The sequence below is a fragment of the Natrix helvetica genome, assembly GCF_964273705.1.
Source record: "Natrix helvetica genome assembly, chromosome: 9".
Lineage (NCBI taxonomy): Eukaryota > Metazoa > Chordata > Lepidosauria > Squamata > Natricidae > Natrix > Natrix helvetica.
Genome location: NC_138560.1, coordinates 14,346,349 through 14,373,421, shown reverse-complemented (window position 1 = coordinate 14,373,421; position 27,073 = coordinate 14,346,349). Strand labels below are relative to the sequence as shown.

At 43.8% G+C, this 27,073-nt stretch overlaps 1 protein-coding gene across 2 annotated transcripts in view; it reads right to left on the bottom strand.

Moving 5' to 3' along the window:
* The window catches only part of MAP3K6 (mitogen-activated protein kinase kinase kinase 6), a 70,279-nt gene that overhangs the window by 36,320 nt on the left and 6,886 nt on the right, over positions 1–27,073 (bottom strand). For both annotated transcript variants that reach the window (XM_081961915.1, XM_081961916.1), the window contains exons 2-9: positions 22,219–22,358; positions 14,482–14,505; positions 12,939–13,126; positions 8,172–8,340; positions 5,104–5,210; positions 3,916–4,086; positions 2,062–2,174; positions 101–260 (exon numbers count right to left, since the gene is read on the bottom strand). In XM_081961915.1, the coding sequence (XP_081818041.1) occupies positions 101–260; positions 2,062–2,174; positions 3,916–4,086; positions 5,104–5,210; positions 8,172–8,340; positions 12,939–13,126; positions 14,482–14,505; positions 22,219–22,358 (1,072 nt within the window). The remainder of the gene's footprint in view (positions 1–100; positions 261–2,061; positions 2,175–3,915; positions 4,087–5,103; positions 5,211–8,171; positions 8,341–12,938; positions 13,127–14,481; positions 14,506–22,218; positions 22,359–27,073) is intronic.

Below are 27,073 nucleotides of genomic sequence, written 5' to 3'. Positions count from 1 at the left end.
CACCCACTTTGACCATTTCTTCCTGGTTACTTCAAAAGTATTAGCGTGTTTGACGTCCCTTTCCCCCACTTTCACAAGATGAAAAGTCACCACTACGTACCACACAGGAGCATTCAGCTTGTATAGCTTCTCAGAGGCTTGGATGATTTTGTCGAAGTCGCCCGTTAAGATGCTTGCACCAAAATAAAAGCCTACGTCCCAATAGTGCTGCATTTTTTCCAGGCTTCCCTTCCTCCCCAAAACGCAGCTCACCTTCATCCCTGCCAGAAAAGAGAAAGGTTATTTCATGAAAAGTATAGGAATCTTTTTTAGAAAATCCCCTCTTTAGCCTTTGGGGTAAGCCAGAGGTATCAAACTCAAGGCCCGGGGGCTGGATGCAGGGTGGCCAGGCGGCCACCCTGGAAACAGCAAAGGACTGGCCCACGGTGCCTCTGTCTGGCCCTCCTGATCTCCGTTTTCAGCTACGATGGTCTCCTGCAGCCCTCTGCCAGTGAAAACAGAGCTTGGGGAAGCCATATGCACCCCCCCCTCCCAAGCTCCGTTTTTGCTGGCAGAGAGCTGCAGGAGGCCGTTGCAGCTGAAAATGGAACCTCGAGTGATGTTGAGCTGGCCACGCCCTCCCCCCCAAGGTCAAACACAACCCTGAATGAAATTGAGTTTGACACCCCTGAGCTAAGCCAGCCTTGTCAACTTTAAGAGGTGTAGACCAGTGAAATTCATTTTTTTTTTTACTACCGGCTCTATGGGCGTGGCAGGGGAAGGATATTGCAAAATCTCCATTCCCTTCCCACTCTGGGGCCAGCCAGAGGTAGTATTTGCTGGTCCTCCGAACTACTCAAAATTTCTACCACTGATTCTCCAGAACCTCCTGAAGTTCACCTCTGGTGTGGACTTCAACTCCCAGAATAACTCATCTTAAAGGTGAGAAGGTTGAGAAGCACCAGGTTGAACAATATAACCATGCTGGATTTGCAGCTGCATTTTTGTTCAAACGCCACTCGTTTGATTTCCTGGGTAGAATGTTGCATTTGGCATCGCCTGATTCTTAACTTTAGGGATGTGCAAAATTCACTGAGTCAGAATAAATATGCCAGGAATGTTTACAACCAATTTCTGCTTCGGTGGATTTCCTTGTGTTAATTGCTCAACCGGCCCTGAAGCAGTGTGAGTTCTTCCGGTTATTCCATTCCAGAATCACCAAGTTTTGCACCTCCTTTTCATAAAAAATACTCGGTTAAAACGATCAGTCAAAAACTGCATTGCTTAAAAAAAAAAACTTTGACAAAAATCCAGGCCCAACCGTTTTATTGTACAGTCAAATTTCACAGAATTTTGCAGTATAATATTCCGTCATTTTAAAACCAGCTATTTTAATTGTTTTTATTCCGCTTTTCATTTACTTAAAATTTAGTTTTGGATCGGGGATGTCCAAAAATTAAAATGGGGGAAGTGATCAGGCAAATGAAGCTTCACCCCCCCCCCCTTTTTTTTACACGTGTCACAAATAAAAAGGAAACAGGTTTTGATTGTGTAGACATAGTTGTAACATATATTTCTCTCCCCCCACATTTCCCATGGACGTCCCCACTGTAAATTACAATCCTTAAGTGTCCACTGGGAAGAAAGGCAGGATCTGAACTGAATAAGGAAAGAAATACAAAAAACAAATCCTCATTTAAGGACCCCAATTGGGAACAGCAATTCTGTGGCTAAGTGGATACCTTTGTTAAGTGAACATCAGATGACCATGACGGACTTAAGATGTCAGTTCCACTGTGGTCGTTAAGTAAATCACCCACGGTCATTAAGGGCAACAATCATGTGATCACGACTTGCGACTTATGGTCACTTTTTTACTTGACACTTGCAAATAGTGATCATTTGAATGATAGTTGTTAACTGTACTGCGCATAAAAAAACCCATAAACATTCACGACAGCGTATGCTCCAAATAAGCATTGTTCGCTTTTGTCCCAAATGACTAACATGCTAACCACTCTTTCCTCCCTTCCTGTCTGCCCAAATGAATTTAGTAAGTTACAACAGAGAACAATCTCACACCGATCTGTCGAAGCTGCATAGAGGCTTCAAAACTATGGCCTGCAGCGATGAGTAACACAACCGAATTAATTCCAGCATGAAGGCTTGGCTCGGTCAGAAAGGCCTTGTGGTACCTGGGGAATTAAAGCACAAGGATGAAAAGTAACCCTTTCAGTGTCAAACATTTGGTGACTGACAGGAACACTGCACGTTTTTGAGAGGGGTAACAGAACAACAGAGTTGGAAGGGATCTTGGAGGGCTTCGGGTCCAACCTCTTGCTCAAGCAGGAGACCCTATACCATTTCAGACAAATGGTCATCCAATATTCCAGTATGGATTCAAAAATTTTAGCAACTGGTTGCCAAGTTTGAGAAACATTGACTTACGTGGTCATTACAGATCCCTTGAAGGGATAACTGTTTCACTTATGGGATACACAATTCAGATCCCAACCCATCTTCCTCTTTCCAGTTTGCCTCAAAAATCCATATTTTTTTCCTCCTGATTGCCCCTAGGACCCATCTTGCTGTCAATTACAGCTTTCATGAGCTGCTGAGGACCACGTGTTTCAAAGCTTCAAATCGATATCACCTGTGGTGCGCTGCCAGGAAAAGGTGTGCGTTACTCTCCTAAGCCAAGAAAATTAAGTCTGGGAGCTTTTATTGGGATTGCAAAAGTGAATACAGGGAACTCCATTGACCAGAATGATTTGCACGAAGGTTAGCTACCTTAGTTGGTTTACAAATGGGTTTGCGGGCAACACACCAAGGGGCCACTCCCTCCTTTCACAGCCCCACCACTGCAGCCTTGACCTCTCTCAAAATATATATACCCTGTTTCCCTGAAAATAAGACCTCCCCGGATAACAAGCCCAATCGGGCTTTGAGTGCATGGGCTAAAATAAGCCCTCCCTTGAAAATAAGCCCTTCCCCAAAATATTACAATACAGCAGCAGCCATGAGGTGACCACGCTCGCCGCCTCCTGCACCTCAAAAATAATAAGACCTCCCCGAAAATAAGGCCAAGCGCTTATTTCGGGGGTAGAAAGAAAATAAAGGTGTAATGTTTTTGGGGGCGGGGTTGACGAGAGGAGTTGGGATATAAATAGTAAATGACTTTTAGCTAATTATAATAACAACAAGGAAATGTTAATGGATATTGTTTAATAATATATACATGCTCTGGTATTGGTAAAAGCAACTTGGATATAATATTCTAAACTGCGAAAAGAAAAAAAAGCTTAGAAACTTTATCAATTGGTTTTTACTCAGAATATATCATAAAAGTGTAATGTTATTGGAGGATTTTTGAAATAGCTAACAAGCGCCATTATGTGGTTGTGTTTTTAAGTATGAATACGTTCAGGCAGAAGCACGTTCAAATAATTGTAGTCAAATGAGAATTGTGATATATTGATGGTAAGATATATAAAGATCTTTGATTTAAAGTGTGTAATCTATGATGAACTACAAGTAATGACTATGGAAGAAATAAATGCACGAAAGTTATTTGTAACCAATCGACACGCTTTCTACAAGATGTATTGAAGGATGGTTCTTTTTGTGTGTGTTTTTGTTCAATTAAAATAAAATAAAATTCTTTTAAAAAAAAGAAAAAAAAGAAAATAAGACCCTGTCTTATTTTCGGGGGAATACGGAAATGTTCATCACCAAATGTTCTGAGTCTTCATCAAACAATTCAGTAGTGACTCCAATACAGTGGTGGGCAGATACAGTTTCCTGCCCCAAAGTTAAGGGCAGCACGATACTCCTTTCACATACTGGCTTTTTTGTATATCTAGCTACAGCCCTGGTGCAGTTAGAATGATTTGGGAATCGAGGTGAGTACTGCAGGATTCCCTTCTTGTTACTCACCAAAAGAAGGCCTTGTCTCTTTTCTCGGGATCCGTGAACTCAGAGTCAATGAACATGTCTTTGTAGATACGGCCACACATGCAGTACAGATCAGGTGCCACCCCTTCGGGCTTCTCCACCAGAGGCAGGAGAACAGAGAGAGCCTTCTCACGGTCCCCAGGTCGGTTCCGCCTGCAGAGACATCGCATACAGGTTAAGAGAGTTGGAAGGGACCTTGTAGGCCATGTAGTCCAACCCCCCCCCCGCCCAAGCAGGAGACCCTACCTACACCATTTCTGACAAATGGCACTCCAGTCTCTTTTTGAAAGCTTCCAGTGATGAATCTCCCACAACGTCCGAAGGCAACGTCTGTTCCTTTGGTTGATTGCTCTCACTGTCAGAAAATTTCTCCTCATTTCCAGGTTGAATCTCTCTTTATTCAATTTCCATCCATTATCTGGCCTTTGGGTACCTTGGAAAATAGCTTGATTCCCTCCTCCTCTCTGTGGCAGCCCCTCAAATATTGGAAGACTGCTATCATGTCTTGCCTGGTCCTTCTCTTCACTAGATTAGCCATATCAGGTTCCTGTAACCGTTCGTCATATGTTTTAGTCTCCAGTCCCCTAATCATCTTGGTTGCTCTTCTCTGCACTCTTTCTAGAGTCTCAACATCTTTTTTATCGTGTGGAGACCAAAACTGGATGCAGTACTCTAGGTGTGGTCTTACTAAGCCTCCCTTGATCACTAAGCTTCACTAACAGTGAAGCCACTATAGGTAATCCTCAACTTGCAATCACGATTGGAATCAGAATTTCCCATTGTGACCCTGATGACAACTGGACATAAGTCACTTTTTTTCAGTGCCATTGTGCTAGTTGCTAAACAGATGTTGTAAGTCGAGGATTGCTGGTATGGGGAAAAAAATCCATTCACCTGGTTATTCCTGCTTTGCATAAAGTTAATTAGCAGGGGGGAATTTGGAAGTGCAGGAGCTTCCGAGATCTCCCGGAGCCTCTTCCCTGGAGAAATCTACCGCAACATGCAATTTGTGTTCTAAAAACCTTCTTGTGCTCTGCTTCCCTTCAATTATATTACACCTCTCTCTGCAGCCGTATAAAGAAATTCTGGTTGCCCAAGAGAGTTCCGATGGCCGTGGGCATTGAGATGATCAAAACAAGAAACATGTCCTTATTCATGGATGAGTCTCACCTGTCAAGAGCAAAGGCGTAGTGGAAACAGATGTTGTGCTGCTCGGCGACACTGCACGTTGGCAGGTTTTGGAGAGTCTCCACAAGGGTGATGATCGCATCACAGTCCTACAGAAGATAACACCGAGTGACCATTCTCTATGAGGACTTAGAGCAGGGGTGTCAAACTCAATTTCATTGAGGGCTGTATCTGGGTCTTGTTTGATCTTGGATGGCCAGGGTGGGCATGGCCAACTTGACATCACTCGTGTCAGGGGTACCTATGGCAGCCCGTGCGCTCTGCCAGCAAAAATGGGCTCCTGAGCTCCGTTTTCAGCTGCGACTGCCTCCTGCAATCCTCTGCCAGCAAAAACGGAGTTCGGGAGGACCTCACACAGTCCTGTGTTTTCACTGGCAGAGGCACCGCGGGCCATTCCTTCACTGTTTCTAGGGTAGCCCTGCAGGCCAGATCTAAGCATCCTGCGGACCAGATGTGGCCCTCGGACCTTGAGTTTGATACCCCTGGCTGTAGACTAAGGAATCCCAAATTTTAACAAGCCTGGAACTAAGCACAAACCCAAGTCTACCCAAGTCACATTTTATCAGATCTTTAGTATGAAGCCAACCAAACTCAGAAATGCCCTGAGGTCCATACAATATATCGACCATATTCTATGTAGAAAACTCTCTATTCAATGCTTTTGCATTCTCCTTGCTGACATGCTTCAAAAGTTCTGGATTTTTTGTATTTTCTGTTGCCACAGAACGAAAACGGCAAATTACTAATTGCAAAAAAAACTGCTTAATGGCCACCACAGCTTATAACTGTATAGCTGGTCCTCGACTTAACCACCACAATTGAGCCCCAAATTTAAGTTGTTAAGGGAGACATTGGTTAAGTGAATTGTGCACCATTTTACGACCTTTCCTGCCACCGCTGTTAAATGAATCACTGCAGTTGACAAGTTAGCAACCCGGTTGTTAAGTGAATCTGGCTTCCCCATTGACTTTGCTTGAGAGAAGGTTGCAACATAGCAACGGTCATAAATATGAACCAGTTGCCAAGAATCTCAATTTTGATCACACGCTCATGGAGAGGCTACAAAGGTCGTAACTTTGAAATATGGTCATACGTCACATTTTCCGTGCCATTGTAACTTTGAATCATCGCTAAAGGAGGTAGCGAAGACTATATGTATTTCTGGGCTCAATTTACAGTTGTATGTTGAGGACTATCTGTGTGCTTTTCTTTCTATTGGACCAAACCCCACTGATCTGCAGTGAAATATCTGCTTTGGCTAGTATGTTGAGTGATGAGAAAGCAGACGGGGCAGGAAACGAGGACCTAGAATGGTAGAAAGTTGAATTTTATGCTAAGAAAGCATTTTAATTCTTTCAGGAAGCCCAAAATTTCAACCGCAATTTGATTATTCTTTAATAGAACAGAAACCCCACCACGTAAGCAAGTTTTTTCTTTCTTTCTTTTTAGCTCAGCAGAATTAATCGAGAAATTGCTTATCATCTAGACCGGTTACTTCCCAAATCTGGGTAAATTACTCAGAATTGAATAAGAGTGGTTTTTCTTGGGGTAATAACATACAAACCCATTAAGCCATGACAACAGGCACCATTTAAATTGACGTAAAGTGTTTTATCTTCCTTGGGTTAAAAAGGACTTTCTGATAAACAGTTTGGGGAAAGGAAGGGAAAAGTTTGGAAAGCGTTGATCTTGACTCTTTTACTGGATCTTCATAATTAAAAAAACCCCTCCCTAGAGGCTTTTTAGTTATCTTCTGAAGGAACACTACTGCTTATCTGTGTCAACCTTTGCAGATGCAGGTTTGCTGCCTAAAAAGACTTAAAATTTGGCAGAAATGAGAAAATGGGGGGGATTTTGGAAAGACAATTTATTGGCTGAAATTGACAGATACTGTCTAGGATTGTTGGGCACTGCAAACATCTGGTTCCTAACAAATTTAACAACAAAGGCAAGAATAGTTTGACCTTTATTATTGCCCAAAATTCTCTCTAACTAGTAACTCAAATCAGAAGGGGTAAGGGTCTGGACCACTGTTGCAATTCTAAAATGTTAGCAACCAGTTCTCTGCCCGGTTGCTGGGTTGCTGTGGCCATGGTGGCCACGGTGTACTTAGCCTCCTGCACCACGGCGGAGGGGAGAGGGAGACGTTTTCACCCTCCCCAGGCTCCGGAGGCTTTCCCCAAGTTTCCAGGAGGGCGAAAACGGCCTCCCTTGGGCTCCAGAGGCCCCTCTGGAACCCCAAAACAGGTCTGTTTTCAGACTTCCGCTACTTCTGGTAGGACTGTTTTACACCTTCCAAGTAATGCACCCATAGAAAATAGAACTCCGAGGCAGATAGATTCCTCAAGGAATGATTTATTGGATACATCGTATTGGGACAACTGGTGAAAACCAACTCTGAAAGTTCCCACAGATTTTCATCAGATTAAAAAGAGAACGTTTTCCCGCTTCCCCAAGTCATCAGTCACATGGTCCAACTGCGGTGCTGGCTAGTTGCTTGGTTACTTCGCTCCTCCTCTCCCCAGCCACCTGTTGGAATGACCTTGGTTCCCACAGGAAAACTTATTATTTTGACTACGACACCCCAGCTAACTATTTCTCTCCCCGTCCCAACTAGTGACAGGCCTGAAGCTGCTAGTGGCAGCCCTGCAGTTGCCATTAAGATGGTTGTTAAGTGAATCTGGTTTCCACATTGGCTTTGCTTGTGAGAAGGTCACAAAAAAAGGGGATCGCGTGACTGCACCATTATAAATATGGGCCACTTGTCAAGCGCCTGGATTCTGACCACATGACTGTGGGGATTCGGCAATGGTCATTAAGTGTGAAAAACAGTCATGCCACTTTTTTCCAGTGCCATTGCAACTTCGTCACTAAATTAATGATTGTAAGACTACCTGTACCTTCACAGTAGCCAGGTAAGAGAGGTACCCAACTAAAGAACAAAATAGTGAAGAAACTACGGCTATGGTGGTTTTGTGACAATCATTCCTCCTAGTTTGCAGTTACCTGTGAGGAGGTGAAGCCCAAACAGCACCGAAAGGTGAACTCACCTGAGCATCTCGGTAGGAGAGTAGGAAGTTCATGACAATGTCTAGGCTCAGGCACTCCACGCTGTCCAGGCGCTGTAGAATGCCGGTCAGTTCGCGGCTCAGCTGTTCCCCATGGTACATTTCACGAGCCTTCCGGATGTCACTGCGGATCATCTCCCGGAAGTAGCCACTGGAGAAAGCAGACATACAGTACATGGGGCATTAATGCTTCCATCTTGTCCAGGGAGCTGAGCGGGTTTGCTCATTCTCCTGTGACTCATCAGCATTCAAGAGCCATTCCCATGATGAGCAAACACTAAATTTGGATCAACTGTAATTAAAGACATATTTAATTAAATACACACCATTTTTTTTCTCCCTAGCTTTTCTTTCCAGATCAGTTCAAGTGTTGATCCATTGATTGCAACAGGAATTGATTGACCAACTTGCCACCTCAGCCTGACATTGTAGGCTGGTGACTTCCCGCCTTGATTACTGCAATGCTCTCTACATGGGGCTCCCCTTGAGATGCACCCGAAGGCTGCAGCTGGTCCAGAATGCAGCCGCGCAGACAATTATGGGGAGTACTAGGTACTCCCATGTAACACCGCTCCTGTGCGAGCTGCACTGGCTGCCTGTGGCTTTTCGGGTGCGTTTCAAGGTGTTGATTATCACCTTTAAAGCGCTCCATGGCTCTGGACCTAGTTATCTGCGGGATCGCATCCTACCCCATACATCCCTGCGACCAATTCGCTCCCACAGAGAGGGACTCCTCCGGGTACCATCCGCTAAGCAATGCGGGCGGGCGGTGCCCAGGAGTAGGGCCTTCTCTGTGACGGGCCCAACCCTCTGGAACGACCTCCCCCCCGATATTAGAACTACTGTTGATCTCCGCTCCTTCCGTAAGAAACTCAAGACCCACTTGTTCCAATTAGCTGGCCTGGCCCAATTGCAATGATAGGTATAAGTACAATTTAATCCTGACCTTCCTGGATGGCATTTTAAACTTTTAAATTTTTGGGGTATTTTAACTTTTTAAATTGGTTTTAACTATTAGTTAGTTTATGGTACTGTACAGACTGTGTGCTAAAGTTGTTTTGTCTGGGGCTTTGTGTTTTGTTTTGTTGTCATGTATATATTTATTGTCTGTACACCGCCCCGAGTCCCTTCGGGGAGAGGGGGCGGTTTATAAATTTAATAAACTATAAACTATAACTATAAGAGACAGGGATTGGCTCAAAGTAACACAGTCGGCTTTCAAGTCATGCCTATGGCAGGACTAGAACTCCCCGTTCCCTGATGATTAGCCCAAAGTCACCCACCTGGCTTTGATGCCTAACGTGGGATTAGAACTCACAGTCACTTAACCACTAAACCAGCGGTCACCAACTGGTGGCCCGTGAGAAAATTTTGTTGGTCTGCAGAAAAATGTGCATTTTTTATATTGCACTAAATCAAGGGTCCTCAAACTATGGATACATGCAATGAACATTTGTGTTGCTGCAGAGAGTCTCCCTCTTCAGGGTCTTTTTATGTGGGTCAGACCAGTTCAGAAATTCTGACTTGGGGTCTGCTTCAGCCTCCTGGTGAGGGGCTTTGGGTGAAGGCTGGAGGGAAGCACCGCTGGTGGAGAAGAGCCAGAGGGCCTCATTCCAGTGGGACTGCATCATGGCCTGGAACTGGCTGACCATCTCAGCCCGCTGAGCCTCCAGGCGCCGGTACCTGGATTTGCACTCCCGCAGGTCTTCCCTCTGCCTGGAAAGCCTATGCTCGTAGTCTTCAGTAAGGTGTTTCTTCTGAGCCTCCTTCTCAGTCAGACCCAATTTGAACTGAGCTGTTTTGCCAACTCTTTCTCATGATGGCTGCTTAGCTCCAACAACTGCTCCCTGTTGGGTACTGAGGAGCCCAGGTGGGCAGGCGTGGAGTGGCTGGGAGGGAATGGGTGAGTAGAGGCTGGCGAGGCACCCATGAACGTGAGTGACATCGAGTTAACCATGTCTACCCAGTCACATGACCACCTAGGCACACACACACCCAGCTGGTCATTAGGCAGATCGTATTAGTGGTCTGTGGGATTTAAAATTATGAATTTAGTGGTCCCGGAAGTCCGAAAGGTTAGTGACCCCTGCAGTAGACCAAACCGGCTCTCAACTGCTGACAATATGGTTGTTAAAAAATGAGGGGTAATATGCTCCCTTCACATAAAATTACAACACAACGGCAACTTTTGCAGGGGTGCTGTGGGCTCAAGTCGTGTAAATGTGAGGGTTTTTTTTAATGGATGGAGGAGTACGGATTCTCCAAAGAGTTGTTCCTAACAAATAATTTCTGAAATAAAAGGAGAAGGCGGCATGCCCCCTTTTCTAGACATTATGCCTATGACAAGAACACAGCATTTAAAGCAAATCTCTGGCAATACATCATGCTTTGTTGTGGTGACAATGGTGAGGTTTACCACAACTTCCTGCCATCTTGACTCCAGGACATTTTTTGAGAACAAGAAATAGGATCTGAAGACAAAAAGAGAGAGCTCCTTCTGTTTAATTCTGGTTGCTGTTTCCATTTCATATTTTACTGTCCATATGAGCTACCTACATCAAAGCAGCTAACAATGTAGTATGACCCAACCTTGGGTGCTAAAGGACCAATCTTCAGGAATGAATAAAGCATGGAACTGGGAATAACACCATCACTCAGTCTCCATTTTTCACAGGTAAAGCAAAAATGCCTGGTCATTCCTATCACCAAAGAGATGAAAACAGACGTTTGCAATTAAGAAAAAGTTGGCTTCCAACCCATTTCCCCATTTGACTTTTGCTGACATGGCACCACTCTTAACAGACATTTGGTTTCAAACAAAAAAAATCAAAATGAGAAGTTTGACACAAGCTGGAACGTTACACTGTGGCGAAATTCTAGATTTTGAGGAAACGTGAGAAGGCCTCGTGGCAGTTTCCTAAGGAAGTCTAACTAAGTCCTCAAATTACTCCAGAAACTGAGATCAAACAGTTCAAAAGTTCTTGCTCTGATTGAAGTTCAGGTTTGGGAGGTAATACATACCTCCAAAAATAGAAGGCTGCTCATCTTGTTTCTCACATGGGATTCCAAAGAATTTTGCATACAATCTCCAGGTTTTCAATCATCAGCCTTCCTGCTTAATTTAGGCAGAATTAAAAGTAGACAGTAGAGTAGTCACTAGCTACTATGGGTATCTCAGAATTGTTGTGGGACGTCAGCAGCTAGTGGAGCTGGCAGCAGATTCGGACAGTGAGGAGGATGGGGAGGAACATGGGCCAGTCCTGGAGGCTGGGGAAGGCTCTGATGAGGGCTCTGGGTGGAGGCAGAGAGGGGGCCAGAGCCATCTGACAGTTATCAGCTGCCTTCAGAGTCAGACATCAGTGAGGCAGAAGAACAGCTGGAGTGTGTGCACGTACAGAGCTGCCAGCAGAAGGGAACAGCTAAGGAACAAGGGTCGACTGAGGAGTAAAGTCACAGGTGGACAGTGAATGGCCCCTCCCACAGGGAATAAAGAGGAGTAAAAGGGGAGGGGAGTTTGCAGGAGACAATTAGTTCCCTTAATTGGTTCCTGACTCCCTGAGACTCCTTGCCAAGTTCTGCAGATATCGGCCTGTCAGCTCTCCAAGCCAGAGACGGTCTGTGACGGTAAATCCTCCCTTGAAAGACTTTTCTGGATGTGAATGAGCAGAACTCACAGTTAATTAAATAAAAGGGTTTTTTGTCGGGACCAGGCGTTTGCTTCATGCTTTTGGGAAACCTAGGTCAGAACAAGAATGGCTTCTTTGGGCTCGTTCCCTCTTTAATATTATATGGTTCATTTTTAACTCTATTTAAATCTCTTTTGCTCACCTTCGGTCTTCTTTGCTATCTACAAAATACACACAGCTATTCTTCAGAGTCAGATTAAAGATCTATCTAATCTCTTTTCTTTCCAGAGTAGGCAATAAAGGACATGGGGAAACTCAACCGCTTCTGTCTGTTGACGTTCCCAACAATAGGTATTGAGCTGGATAATTCCATGAATACCAAAAATAATACAGGAACCAAAGACATATTTTTGAGAGTATATCTAATCACTCTGAAAGATTTACAAGCAGTCTGCCACGATTATCTTATTTACAAAGTCGTGCTTCACATTCCTGCTGAGGCAACTCACCCATTAAGCCAATCATTACACACATAAATTAGCACAGCCCAAACTATTCAAAAGTTGCTTGTCCCTGCCTGGGATATGGTTTCCAGGTTCTTGTCTCTGAAGAACTGAGTTTGGAGGTCTTCAAACCTGGCCACTTTAAGACTTGTGGACTTCCCAGAGGTCTTCAAACCTGGCCACTTTAAGACTTGTGGACTTCCCAGAGGTCTTCAAACTTGGCAACTTTAAGACTTGTGGACTTCCCAGAGGTCTTCAAACTTGGCAACTTTAAGACTTGTGGACTTCCCAGAGGTCTTCAAACTTGGCAACTTTAAGATTTGTGGACTTCCCAGACGTCTTCAAACCTGGCCACTTTAAGACTTGTGGACTTCCCAGAGGTCTTCAAACCTGGCCACTTTAAGACTTGTGGACTTCCCAGAGGTCTTCAAACCTGGCAACTTTAAGACTTGTGGACTTCCCAGAGGTCTTCAAACTTGGCAACTTTAAGACTTGTGGACTTCAACTCCCAGAATTGAAGTCCACAAGTCTTAAAGTTGCCAAGTTTGGGGATCCCTGCTCTTGCCTCTTCCTTATATCAAATTTCTGAGCTGAAGTAAAAAGAAGGAAGGGACCATTACCTGGAGCTGACAGACGTGCCCTCCAGCAATTTAACAAGTTGCACTGTGAGTGGATTGAAGACAGCTTCCATGTTGAAGTTGGACTGGTAAAGCTCAGTCAAACACATCATGGTGCCGACATCACAACAAAAGACCTTCTTCTGATTTGTCACCACATATGGGATGAAGGTATAGCTCCCGTTGCTATCCTAGAAAAGATACAAGAGATGTCGGTACAGAAATCCCATCCACCTCCCATTCTTCACTCCGGAAATGTCTCTTGCGTTACAATACTTTCGTTCATGGTTTGCCAACCATGGCAACTTCCCAGTGGATGGACTTCAAATCCCAGAACTCTCATCAATGGCCATTCTGGTTGTGGATTTCTGGGATTTGAAGTCCAGACTGCCAAACCTGGGGAACAGGGCTCTTAGTGACTAAACATTTTTGTTCGGGACTCAAAACTGCGCAAATGATGGAACCGGGATTGGGTGAGTCCTCTCTTCATTTTACTTTGGCCATAATGTATTTACAAAAGAGGTTGGGGAATTTAGGATGGATTGAAGGTTGAAAGCATTCCACCAGTCCCTCATTTCCACCCAACACCATCAGCTCCCAATTTTTCACTTTCTATGGCCTATGAATTCACCAGAGCTTGACTTTCACAAGGGCAATCCCCTTCCAGCAATGGTGAAATTCAATTTTTTTTACTATTGGTTCTGTGGGCATGGCTTGGTGGGTGTGGTGTGGCTTGGTAGGCGTGGCTTGGTGGGCGTGGCAGGGGAAGGATATTGCAAAATCTCCATTCCCACCCCACTCCAGGGGAAGGATACTGCAAAATCTCCATTCCCACCCCACTCCAGGGGAAGGATACTGCAAAATCTCCATTCCCACCCCACTCCAGGGGAAGGATACTGCAAAATCTCCATTCCCACCCCACTCCAGGGGAAGGATACTGCAAAATCTCCATTCCCACCCCACTCCTGGGGAAAGGAGATTGCAAAATCTCCATTCCTACCCCACTCCAGGGGAAGGATATTGCAAAATCTCCATTCACACCCCACTCCAGGGGAAGGATACTGCAAAATCTCCATTCCTACCCCACTCCAGGGGAAGGATACTGCAAAATCTCCATTCACACCCCACTCCAGGGGAAGGATACTGCAAAATCTCCATTCCTACCCCACTCTGGGGCTAGCAAGAGGTGGCATTTGCCAGTTCTCCGAACTACTCAAAATTTCCAGACCCTGTCAGAACCTGCTGGATTTCACCCCTCTCTTCTAGCGTTTTTTTAAAAACTTATCTTGTAGTTTACACACTGAAGAATTTTTAAAGCACTGCTATTTCTAAGGTTTATTTATAGTTCTTCCCTGAACTCCAGGTGTCTGTATTTGAAAGCTGATCCACAACAGACCATTGGCTGTTATATCCATTTTACCCAGATAGTAGGAATAGGAATAGGAGTAGTAGGAGAGAAGGAGAAGGAGAGTCAACCTTTTGAATAAGCAATCCCAAAAACAGAAAATAGAAACAATATCATGAATAACAGATAAGCTAGACTTACCGAATTCTTCTGAAAGATCACATCCTGGGCAAAAAGAAAAACAGGAAAACATATCAGGAAGTTGCTCATTGCAAAATATGCCCGAAGGTAAATGTTGTGTAGAAGAGATGATTTCAGCAGCTGTAAACCTATTATACTAAGGACCCTTTACGGAAATTGATTCCTCTGACCAACAGTTTACAAGTGCAGGATGCTCATTTTTTAAAAATAACTTAGCCAAACTGGAGGTATAATATAACACCTAAATAAGAAAAGTGTATCCTGACTAAGAAGGAAGGGAAGCAATGGCTATTTTATTGGGCAGAGTACTCTGCAGTTAACCAAACCTAGCCTTTTTCATGCATTTAGAGCCGTGATGGCGCAGTGGTTAGAGTGCAGTACTGCAGGCTACTTCTGCTGACTGCCAGCTGCCTGCAATTTGGCAGTTCAAATCCCACCAGGCTCAAGGTTGACTCAGCCTTCCATCCTTCCGAGGTGGGTAAAAGGAGGGCCCAGATTATTGGGGGCAAGAGGCTGACTCTGTAAAACTGCTTAGAGAGGGCTGTAAAGCACTGTACGCTATATAAGTGCTACTGTTATTTAAACCAAAAGGTCCAAAGCTTGAAGTAGCTGTATTCTCACAACTTGCTGAACCCATAAACCAAACAGCCGCACTGGAGCCTAGGCCTTTGTGTCAACAGAATCTGCATAGCTAATATATGGTCAACCAAATCATCCAATCTAGAAAATAAAACGAGGCAGAGTTAAGCAAGGGGGAAATCTGTTATGCAAATCCAGCTACAGAAAGCTGAAAGAACAAAAGCTACAAACCACAGCTTTCAAGGACCATAGAACTAGATCAGCCTTAGAACAATTAAAGAGTCATTGCATATCATCCTTTCTTAACCTAACGCCCACCCCTCCCCGATGTGGTGGACATCAATTTCAATAAATATACAGAGAGAGGAATTGGATTGTCACCTGTCAACATCTGGAAGGTTCGATTTTCAAATCTTTGCTTGAAGGGTAGAGTTTTTCAATCTGGACAACTTTAAGAAATCTCAAAGCCAATTTCCCAAATTTATCAGCTACTGTTTTGTACATCGCATAGAGTTGCTTTTGGCGAAATGGGCAGCTATATACCGTACTTTTCAGAGTATTGGACACCCTTTTGTCCCCCATAAAAGAGAGTGGAAATGTCGGTGAGTCTTATACACCGAATACGGCCTCCTGAAACCTCACCCCACAAATTTCTTTTGCAAAAATTGGATGCGCAGAGTTTGGGAGTCATGCAGAGTAGTCCTGGGGAGGGCAAAAACTATTTTTCCTTGTTTTCCTCTTCAAAATCTTGGTGCATCTTATACTCCGGTGCATCTTATAGTCCGAAAAATACGGTAAATTAGTTAGACGGATAAATGTCATGATTAATTTCCTGATTTATTTGCCCAAATTATTTTTCTGGGAGCTTCTGATGAATCTTAATAGGAAGACACACCTTCCTTGTGAATGCAAAAGATTTAATCTAGTTTTAAACCTGCATGTCCTAAGGTGTATACAGGTAGTTCTTGACTTATGACCATAATTGAGCCCAGAATTTATGTTGCTAAGTGAGACATTTGTTCAGCCTCGTTTTATGACCTTCCTTGCCACAGCCGTTAAGTGAATCATTGCAGTTGTCATAATAGTAACCTGGTTGTTAAGTGAATCCGGCTTCCCCATTGATTTCGCTTGTCCAAAGGTTGCAAATGGGGATCGCATGACCCCGGGGCACTGCAACCGTCATAAATAAGAGGCAATTGCCAAGCATCCAATTTTTCATCACATGACCACAAGGAGGCTGCAAATGGTCGTAAGTGTGAAAAATTGTCATAAGTCACTTTTTTCATCCTGTTGTAACTTGGAATGGTATCTAAATGAACTGTTGTTCAGTTGAGGGCTACCTGTATTTAGCACTAGATAACATATTAGGGGACGCGGTGGCTCAGTGGCTAAGACGCTGAGCTTGTCGATCAGAAAGATCGGCAGTTTGGCGGTTTGAATCCCTAGCGCAGCGTAACGGAGCGAGCTCCCATGACTTGTCCCAGCTTCTGCCAACCTAGCAGTTCAAAAGCACGTAAAAAATGCAAGTAGAAAAATAGGAACCATCTTTGGGGGGAAGGAAACAGCGTTCTGTGCGCCTTTGGCATTTAATCATGCCGGCCACATGACCACGGAGATGTCTTCGGAGAGAGCGCTGGCTCTTTGGCTTTATAACGGAGATGAGCACTGCCCCCTAGAGTCGGGAACAACTAGCGTGCATGTGCGAGGGGAACCTTTACCTTCAACATATTAGGCATAATTAAGAATAGATCCTTCAGAATGCTTGGAAATAATCCAACCGTTCTTTTTGGAATTCTTCCCAAAGTATTGCACAGCAGTTGCTGTTATTCTTCACAAAGGGCAGAATTTTCATCCTGTGGAGTTTATCTTGGAAAAATAACTTATTACAGCCCTGGGTGGAGGAGAGGATCTGATATTTAATGACGTCTTGGTCAATGAATGGTTCTTTTTATCTATTTAAAGAGGCACACGGCTGTTTAAACGCAAACACTAGCCAACCGATCTGTATCCCATATGTCAATTTTAAACAGCAATAGATTGGTAGTATAGTGTTCAACCTGGGATTACTCATACCGAAAGCCAGCTGATAGAAATCAATGGAAGCAGATTCGGTCCTGATTTGTTTCAGCTTCACTAATTTCAGTGGTTTGGCCTTAGTGTGGATCCAATCAATTATTAACCATACCGAGCTGAAAATTGGTCAGCAGCAACCAAAGAGCGGCCCCCAGCAATATATATACAATATATATTGCAAACTTGCTCTGAGGATTTTCACATGTCCTTGCGTGCAACAGAATCTATTTGTGCTTCTGATTCCGAGTTATGACACTGTCTGTGCGTGGGGTGTGGGTATGTGTGTGTGTGCAATTCTTTCTAATTAAAAGAAGTGGGGACAATAAAAGACGCAGATAACATCACACCAAGCTGCAATTTGTAATTGCATGGAAACGTTGCAGCCACAGGATGCGCTGGTCTAGCACAAAAGATAACAACACATGACAGCAGCAACGGAGTCAATGCAGGTAGTCCTCGACTTACGACTGCAATGGTGGCCGAAATGGATGTTGCTAATGTTAAGTGAGCCTTGCCCCATTTTACAACCTTTCTTGCCACAGTTGTTGCACGAATCACTGCCAGTTGTTATGTTGGTGATGGTATGGGGCCTTCTTGGAACTGTTAAAAGGACTGTGTTGAACTGCGTTGTAGACTGACGATAAAGGATGTTGTAACCCTCCCTCTCTGTTGAGAGAGCAGTGTTCAATTTTGACATAGATGGCCCCAGTGGTCCTCTCCGTCCACAATGTGGACTTTGCTGTCTTCAGAAGGCGTGCCTTTTGTCTTTTAAATGCAGATGGACTGCTGAATGAATAGCCCTGATGGGTTTGTTCTCCCATGCTAACAATGTGCTAAAAGGATGCAAATGACCAGCAGTCTGCAAGGAGTAGAAATCCTTCCATTTCCCCACCATCCAATCAGAGCTGAAGAAGCTTCTTGGATTGAAAAGCAAAACGTCTCTTGACTTATGACCCTTTTTCACACTTAAAACCATTGCAGCATCCCCATGGTCATGTGATCAAAAACCAGCTGCTTGGCAATTGACTCACATTTATGATGGTTGCCGTGCCCCAGGATCACATGATCAACTTTTCAACCTTCTAGCAACAAATTCAATGGGAAAACCGGATTCACTTAACAACTGGGTTACTAACTGAAGAACGGCAATGATTCACTAACCGCTGTGGCAAGAAAGGTTATATAAAGGGCCTGAACAAGTGTCTCACTTAGCAACTTGAATTCCGGGCTTAATTATGGTCGTAAGCTGAGGACTACCTGTATACCCTTTAGGACAGGGGTCACCAAACTTTCGGATCTCAGGGACCACTAAATTTATAATTTTAAATCCTGTGGACCACTAATATGAATTTTTAAAAAAGATAAATAGTATTTAGTGCAATATAAAAAATGCAATTAATTTTTCTCCGACCACCTAAAAATTTTCACGGACCACCAGTTGGTGACCACTGCTTTAGGACATGCAGAGTTAAAACTAGATTAAATCTCCTGCATCCACAAGGAAGGTGAGTCTCCCTACTAAGATTCATCAGAACCTTCCAGAAAAATCATTTGGGGAAAGAAATCAGGAAATGAATGATGACATTTATTCATCTAATTTATACAGCTGCCCATTTCACCCAAAGCAACACTGTGTGGTGTACAAAAGAGTAGCTGATAAATTTGGGGAGTTGAAATTGAGATCTAACAACTTGCTAAAAGGATGCAAATGACCAGCTGTCTGCAAGGAGTATAAATCCTTCCATTCCCCACCATCCAGCCAGAGTTGAAGAAGCTTCTTGGATGAGAAGCGAAACGTCTTCAAAGAAAAACCAGAAAGTCCAGTTGCCTCTTGAAAAAGCACCTTTGGGGCAACCATGATATGGATGACTGAGAATCTCCATAGACATCAGCCCATTAAGGTGTGTTGGGAAGAGGTTGCTGAAATATTGAAAGCCACTGCACGTGGGTGGGGTTAACATTGACCTTCCAAGAGCATGACTCAGTAGAAAGCAGTGTCCTATATTCTTAGAATACCTATGTCCCTTCCCTCTATGGAAATATGTTGAGAAACCACTTTAAAAGCCCCACTTGAGACAGGAAGGCAATATTCCCCTCCCTGCCCCAGTCCTGCTATTAAATATGCTACCTGAAGATGGAGGGAGACAGGTGTGCTAAACACTCTGATTGTGAATCCTTGTAGACATTCTTGGAAAAAGGAAATGGAATTTCTCTCACCCCTTAGGCAGTCTTACAAGAAAAACAATTCACATTTCTAGTTCGGCCTTCCTCCTACAGATATGTCAAAATGACAAAACTTTACATGTCTAGGGAGATTCTCAGTTATCCAGGTCACAGTTGTCCCAGAGATGTTTTTCCTTAAGGGCATTTTGCTTCGCATCGAAGTATCTTCTTGGATGAGAAGCAAAACGTCTTCAAGGAAAAACAAAGTCCAGTTGCCTTTTTGAAAAAGCATCTTTGGGGTGAATCTCTAGTTCAAATTTATTTTAGAAATGTGGAAAACACAACATAAATCCTCATCAGAAACTGGTGGACTGAAAATAGTTTTGCAAGAACAAAAGGACAATTTTAGAAATGTGTTGGATGTTTTGGAGAATGTGAAGCGATGTTTTTGAAAAAAAAGAAGAAAAGGCCTTTGACAAGTTAAATTGGGATTTCCTGTTCAAGGTTTTGGAAGATGCGAATTTTGAAGAGAACAGATCCATTTATGCTTCACAGACAGCACACATAATTTTTAATGGAAAGCTAATAAATCCATGAGTGATACAAAAATAAATAAGACAGGGCTCCCATTACCCTCTCTTTTGTTTATTTTGGTTCTTGAAATATTGAATACTTAAAACAAGATGAGAGGATTGTTAGAATAAAGATTTTAAAAAGAGTTACAAGTTAAGAGCTTTTGTAGATCACTTGGTATTTGTTCTGGAAGATCCTTTAAAGGGAATTGAAACATTAATGGGCAAATTAAAATAATTTGATATAAAGGTAAAAGTAAAGATTACCCCTGTCCAGTCATGTCTGATTCTAGGGGGTGATGCTTAGCTCCGTTTCTTAACTGAAGGAGTCAGCATTTCCAAAGACAGTTCCATGATCAGGTGGTGAGAATGACTATATGCCGAGGCACACAAAACAGTTACCTTCCCACTGAAGTGGTACCTATTTATCTTCTCGCATTTGCATGCTTTTGAACTGCTAGGTGGGCAGGAGCTGAAGCAAGTAAAAGGAGCTCACCCCATCACTTGAGTCTCAAACCCAGGCTGTCAAAGCTTTCCAGCTGACAAGCTCAGCATCTTTAGCCACGAAGCCATCGTGCATCCTGCATTTTTTTTAAAATATATGAGTAGGCTTTAAGATGGATAAATGGAAGAGGAAGATGTTAACCAAACAATTTGTAAACAGAAGATCAAATAGAATTGATGGATAACACGGGTAAAAGATTAAGACCAGATTATTGGTTTTGGGGACTGCTAGACAACCAGTTAGAAAAAGTTAGGGGACTTAATTTTTGTACGTGACAACTTCAGCAAGATTATTGTATGCACAAAGATGGATAGATCTGACATCACCCACAATGGAGGAATGGTTGTTCATGAAGATGGAACTTCCTAAAATAGTCAAATCGACTTCTTTGTTCAGAGAAAAGATAATATCTACGTTTATTGCTTACTGGAAATCCCTTCTTAGTGTTTTTGCATGAAACAGAACAAAAACTAAACTGATGATGTGTGGTTTTGATGATTACACAGCCAGATAGACGTGAGTTATGTGGTAACTATAAAGTAAGTGACACAAATAAAGGGGTAAATTTATAAATGTATTTATAACTGCCGTAAAGAAGGGCAGAAGCTACTTTGTGTCTTTTTTTCTTTCTTTTCTATTTGTCAGGGTAATGATGATTTAAAGCTGGCCAGCCGATGTAAGGCTGATGCAACTGTAAAGCTGATGAAATGTAAGGCTGATGCAATGAAGATGAATCAGCATTGGTATATCCACTTGAAGACCATGAAGGGGTCCACATAAGTCTTTACCACTTTAAGAGGTGTCTATATAAAGGGCACCCCGAGGGGGGGGCATCTCTCTCCCTGTATCTCTCTCCTTGTATCCGGTATCCATTGCTAAGTTCTCCGTGTAGTGTTAAGAAGAAGATTGATTGCTTGTCAGGTATTTGCTACCACGTATGTTTCTGTATTGTCTTGTATATAAACCACTGTTAATTGTCTAAGTCTCTGTGCTTTGCTCCTGGGTTGTCTCCTAATAGTAGTCAAGCTACAAATACTCTGACACTATTTCTTTTTTATTTTCCCCACTCTCTTGCACGTTTAGCTTTTTCTTTTAATTCTTCCTTATTCTTTTCTTTTTCTTACTTTCTATCAGAAGTGGGTTCCTACCGGTTCGGACTGGTTCAGCTGAGAAGATAGTAACTCGGCCAGACACATGACTGTACCGGTTTTATCCTCATCTTGATTTTCTGTTCTGCACATACGCAGAACAATCTTCATTGAAAAAATGTAATTTCCCTCCCTTTTAAATGTTGTGCGCATGCGCAGACCTTTTTAGGGGCAAATGCACACGTGTGCAAAATTTTTCGGGCCCCGAACCAGTAGTAATGCCGGCAAGAACCCACCCTGTTTTATATTAATTTGTACTTGCTTTTTATCTCATAAAAAATCTTTAAGAACAATGATAGGGGGTCTGGTGCTTCGGTTCCTTGATAAGTAGATACCAGGAGTTTGATACCTGCTTCCTTCTGCCTTAGAAACAGTTGATTCAAAGCAACGTAGCCTGAACTTCTCCGTAGGGCTGAATCTCCAAAAATGTGCCCCCTAACAAATTGCACTGTGGAGTTCTTGGTGCTCTCTGAGCTTGGTTGTTTGCTTGCAGAGGTTTCATTACCCAACTAGGTAACATCATCAAGTGCTATGGATAGCACTGATACATGATCGTAGCACTGATGCTGTTACTTAGTTGGGTAACGAAACGTCTCTAAGCAAACAACCAAGCTCAGAGAGCATCAAGGACTGTGCAAATAAACCCTGTGAATACTTATATCCCCCTTTATTGGAATTGCACGATGACCATACTCACACGGAGAGCTTGCAATTCTGGAAGATCGGTATAACAGCAAAGGAGAATATTGTTGGTCATACTGAAACTCTCACGTACTCCCAGGTGATAGAAAAGCGAAGGCTGACACAAGCTGTTGCTCATCTCCACAACCACCACATCTGCAAAGGTAGAAAGGGCAGATATCAACCACAGAGCACCAGCTCTTCCACGTTTCCACGCTGCCCTCATCCGGCTGGTGGCTAAGGGCAGGTTACTGAGGCCAATCTCATTCATCTCGAGCCACCTCTTGAACAAACAGAGAAGAAAGCGTTCTGGTCATCAGGGACAGAACGTCCCACAAAAACATAACAATCCCCGGCATCTTAATCTCTTTGGAGACCACACCTTGCTGCTTGTTCATTGTCCACCAAGAGTTTTGAAAGGTCCGTGCAGCTTTGCAGCTAGCACCCAAACCCTCCCGTGCAACTTATCAAGAGGTTGCAGATCTTTCTTGGATTGAAAGAGAAGGGATCAGATCAGGGGTGTCAAACTCAATTTCATTGAGGGCTACATGAAGGCTATGTTTGACCTCAGAGGACCGGGATGGGTGTAGCCCGGGTGGGCATGGCCAGCTCAACATCACTGGTGTCGGGGGCGCCAGTGGTGGCTCAAGCGCTCTGCCAGTGAGAAAGGGCTCCTGAACTCTGTTTTGACCTCAGATGGCTTCCTCCCACCCTCTGCCAGAGAAAACAGAGCTCGGGAGGGACACCTGCTGTCCTTGCGAGCTCTGTTTTCAGCTGCGACAGCCTCCTGCAACTCTCTGCCAGTGAAAACAAAGCTCAGGAGGGCTGCTGACAACCCTTGCAAGCTCCGTTTTCACTGGCAGAGGCACTGCGGACCAGGCCTTCATTGTTTCCAGGGCAGCCCTGTGGGCCAGATCTAAGCACCCCATGGGCCGAATCCAGCCCCCACGCATTGAGTTTGACACCCCTGGATCAGATTGTTCTGAGGACAACGAGCAAACTAAGTGGCTACCCTACAAACTTTGTAGGCAGAATTTCCCAGCATATCCCAGGTGGAAGTAAGGCTAAAATCTTGCAAAACTGTTGCTGGTCCATTCAAAAGAATACCAAAATAGAGGAACTAAACAGCCTTAGGGCAACTTATTTTACTGATCCATTCCATTCCATTCATTGCATATTTCTCTCTTGCTGCTTTTTAAGTGCGCATATAATTGTTTGCAGGAATTGTTTCCTACGCTCTTGTTCTTGAAGATTGTTGCTACGCTTGCCTATTAGATGATCAGATACTGCACGTGTGCCAGTGTGCGTATAAATATATGCATAAGGGGAGATAATTGCAAGAGAAACAAAACAAGTAAAAGCAAAGCAAAACAAAAACACCTCTTAGCACCCTCTTTCTCTTTGTAATAGGAATGCTCCTACTTAATGTTCTGGCCAGGTTGTTGGGCCCTTTTCCTAAGGCGATCTGGCCTACTTTATAACGGAAAACAATTTTTAAAAAACTTGCCCAGTTCAATTTAAAGATAAAAGAAGCACAAGGGGGGAGATTTATAATCAGACGCTGCTCGTTAGCCTGATCATAATCTTTCTCAGAATTGTAAGCAGGATCCACAGCATTGTTTTTTCAATCACAGCAATTATTTTATTTAAGGGGATTAACGCTTGTCTTTTTTATCTATACCCATCACCGCTGTTTCCTATTTGAGAGGGGTGTACAAAAGGTCAGCTAATCCTGGGCTGTGTTTCTTCTTAAATTCTTCTGAGATGACAACTGTACAATCAGTCGAAGGTGGAAATGGTTGTTCTGACCCAGCCTTAGCAGAAGCAAGAAACCTCTTTATTTATCTCCTGTGAATTAATGGCATTCACACACCGAAAAGTCCAGGCAATAGTCCTTCGAAGAGTTAATGGCAGTAATGACCTTATGTTCCTTGCGATAATTGCCAGGCTGTGAACTCCAAGCCGCAAAGCTGCAAATTAACTTCTGGCAAGCAGTCAGGAAACACGATGAGCCAAATCTTCAGAAATCCGAACTGTTGTCTCCTATGACCACCACTCCCCTTTCCTTCTATTTATTCCCCAGCCAGGGAGGGGCTATTCAGCATCCATGAGTGCCTTGCTTCCCGAGTCAATTCCTTGTCCTCGTCCTCCTCCCCTAATGCGCATACATCAGGGGTGGGTTGCTACCGGCATTACTGCCGGTTCGGTGCGCAAAAAATGAAATGCAGTGATTCACTTATCAAGAAGTGCAAGAAAAGTTGTAAAATGGGCCAAATTTCACTTAACAAATGTCTCACTTAGTGACAAAATTTGGGCTCCGTTGTGGTCATTAGTGGAGGACTTCCTGTATTTGCTAGTCATTCCCGACTCTAGGGGGCAGTGCTCATCTCCGTTTCAAAGCTGAAGAGCCAGCGATCTCCGAAGACGTCTCCGTGGTCAGGTGGCCGGCATGACTAAATGTTAAAGGCGCATAGAACACTGTTACCTTCCCACCAAAGGTGGTTCCTTTTGTTCTACTTGCATTTTTACATGTTTTCAAACTGCTAGGTTGGCAGAAGCTGGGACAAGTAACGGGAGCTCACTCCATTATGCGGCGCTAGGGATTTGAACCCCCGAACTGCTGACAAGCTCAGCATCTTAGCCACTGAGTCACCGCATCCCTCTAAGTTGAGGACCACTTATATTCAGTGGTATACCCAGGACAACACATTGCCGGACAAGAGATAACATCGAAGAAATAGTAGAATAGGCTCATGAAAAAAAGGAGGCCAAAGGAGGGACAAAATGAAACAGGGACCTCAAAAAATAAAATAACTTTTAATTATTATAAATAATTAAGTTGAATTGTTGAATTGTCCCGCGGTGAGCTTCCCTGTGGCGAGTTGACCGTGGCAATTTGGCTGCAATGAGTTGTCCATTCCGTTCAGGGTTACCTCTAGTCTGGAAGGGGCTCCAGGCAAAGGATGCTCTGGGGAGCTTCCTCTTTTCTCGCTGGCCATCTGAGCATTAATAATGCATTAGCAGTGCTCCAAATCCATTCACTCATCTGCCACATACATTTCCTGCAACGCTTACAGCAAGGCTGCAATCAGGCGTGCTTCAGGAGATGAACAAAGCCAAGAAATCCAGCGGAATAATCATGGTGGTTGCACCCGAGAGGCAAACTTTAATTAAAGGAGGAGTCCATGGAAGGTGTGTGCGAAGCTGGGTGCCAAGTGCTGATGTTGAGTCTCTTGGACACATCAGATTGTGGGGTGACAGTTTGACAAGCGGCTGCCCAAGTTTTAACTTGCTCAGCCTGTCAGGCAAGAGAGGATTAAGAGGATGTTGGCTCTCACATCCTTTGTGGCTCCCCTAGTAATTACGCATTGCTTCCATCCTAACCCACCACTAATTTCATTCATTTGCATAGATCAGGGGTGTCCAAACTTGGGAACTTTAAGACTTGTGGACTTCAACTCCCATGCTGGCTGGGGAATTCTGGGAGTTGAAGTCCACAAGTCTTAAAGTTCCCAAGTTTGGACACCCCTGGCATAGATTCTCCTTTTCCACACTGCACTTCTCTCCCTTTCTTGGGAAGATCCGTTCTACAACATTTTTTTCCTTTCAAACCTTCCTTGCAGATAGAATATCAACTCAAGACTCCTTTTTCCATTCTGCCGGAATTCAGATCATTCAGTAAGGGGGCAGGATCTTAAAAAATATCTCAGAGCATGCACAAGTACCATATTTTTCAGAGTATAAGATGCACCTTTTTCCCTCAAAAAAGAGGGTGAAAATCTGGGTGAGTCTTATACACTGAATACAGCGTGTTTTCCTCCCGAAACCCTGCCCCCTTTGCAAAAATGGCCCTGCATAGCCTTTAGGAGGCTTCCAGAATGCTCCTGGGGGCTGGGGAGGGCAAAAATGAGTGAAAAATGGGCCGTTTTTTTGCTTGTTTTTGCCCTCAGCCCCAGCCTCCAGGAGAACTCTATAAGCCTCCTAAAGGCTATGCATGCCCTGTTTTTGACAAAAAACGGGCTCGTTTTTGTGAAAACATGGGCCACTTTGGGGAGTTCTGCAGAGGGCAGAAACTTTTTTTTTTAAAAAATGCCTCTTCAAAATCTTGGTGCGTCTTATACTCCAGTGCTTCTTATACGCCGAAAAATACGGTAAATGCATAACCACCACTCTTTAAAGTAGCCGCATCTTTTCTCAGGACTGTACGATTGTCATCACTGACTCTGCAATCCAAGAAAAAAAGACACAGCAGCTTTGAGGATGTGCAGACAGATGCTGCAAGCGCTGAGGCATCTTTCTGGAATCAAACCCAATGCATTATGCAGCTCTAACAAGAAATGCAAACCCAAGAATCTCTCTGATGATGGAAGCCAGGAGTGCTTTGCATACTTAACACCTCCAGCAACTTTTTCCTTATTGAATGGCAATCTACCAGGAGATCCTTCCAGGTCTGGAAGGAACTTGTCTTCCACTGCCTACTTTGCATATAATGTTAATTCATAATGTAGATAGGTTCTAGCTTGATAAGATCACCTATGGAGGCCTAGAATTATATGCCAATCAGTTTGGAATTCTTGAATTAGCATCATGTTATCTACGCTCACGCACTTCATTAAGCCACATCAGGGTTTTCTTGTATATTGCATGGATTAGTATGTATGAACTGGACATTGTAGTTTGCTTAGAACGAGGTGGGTGGGTGTCAAACTCAAGGCCTGGGGGCCGGATCTGGCCCGTATGGTGCTTAGATCTGGCCCACGGGGCCACTCTCGAAACAGAGAAGGACTGGCCTGCAGTGACTGTGCCAGAGAAAATGGATGTCCGGAGGGCTGCACACGTCCCCTCCGGGGCTCCATTTTCGCTGGCAGAGG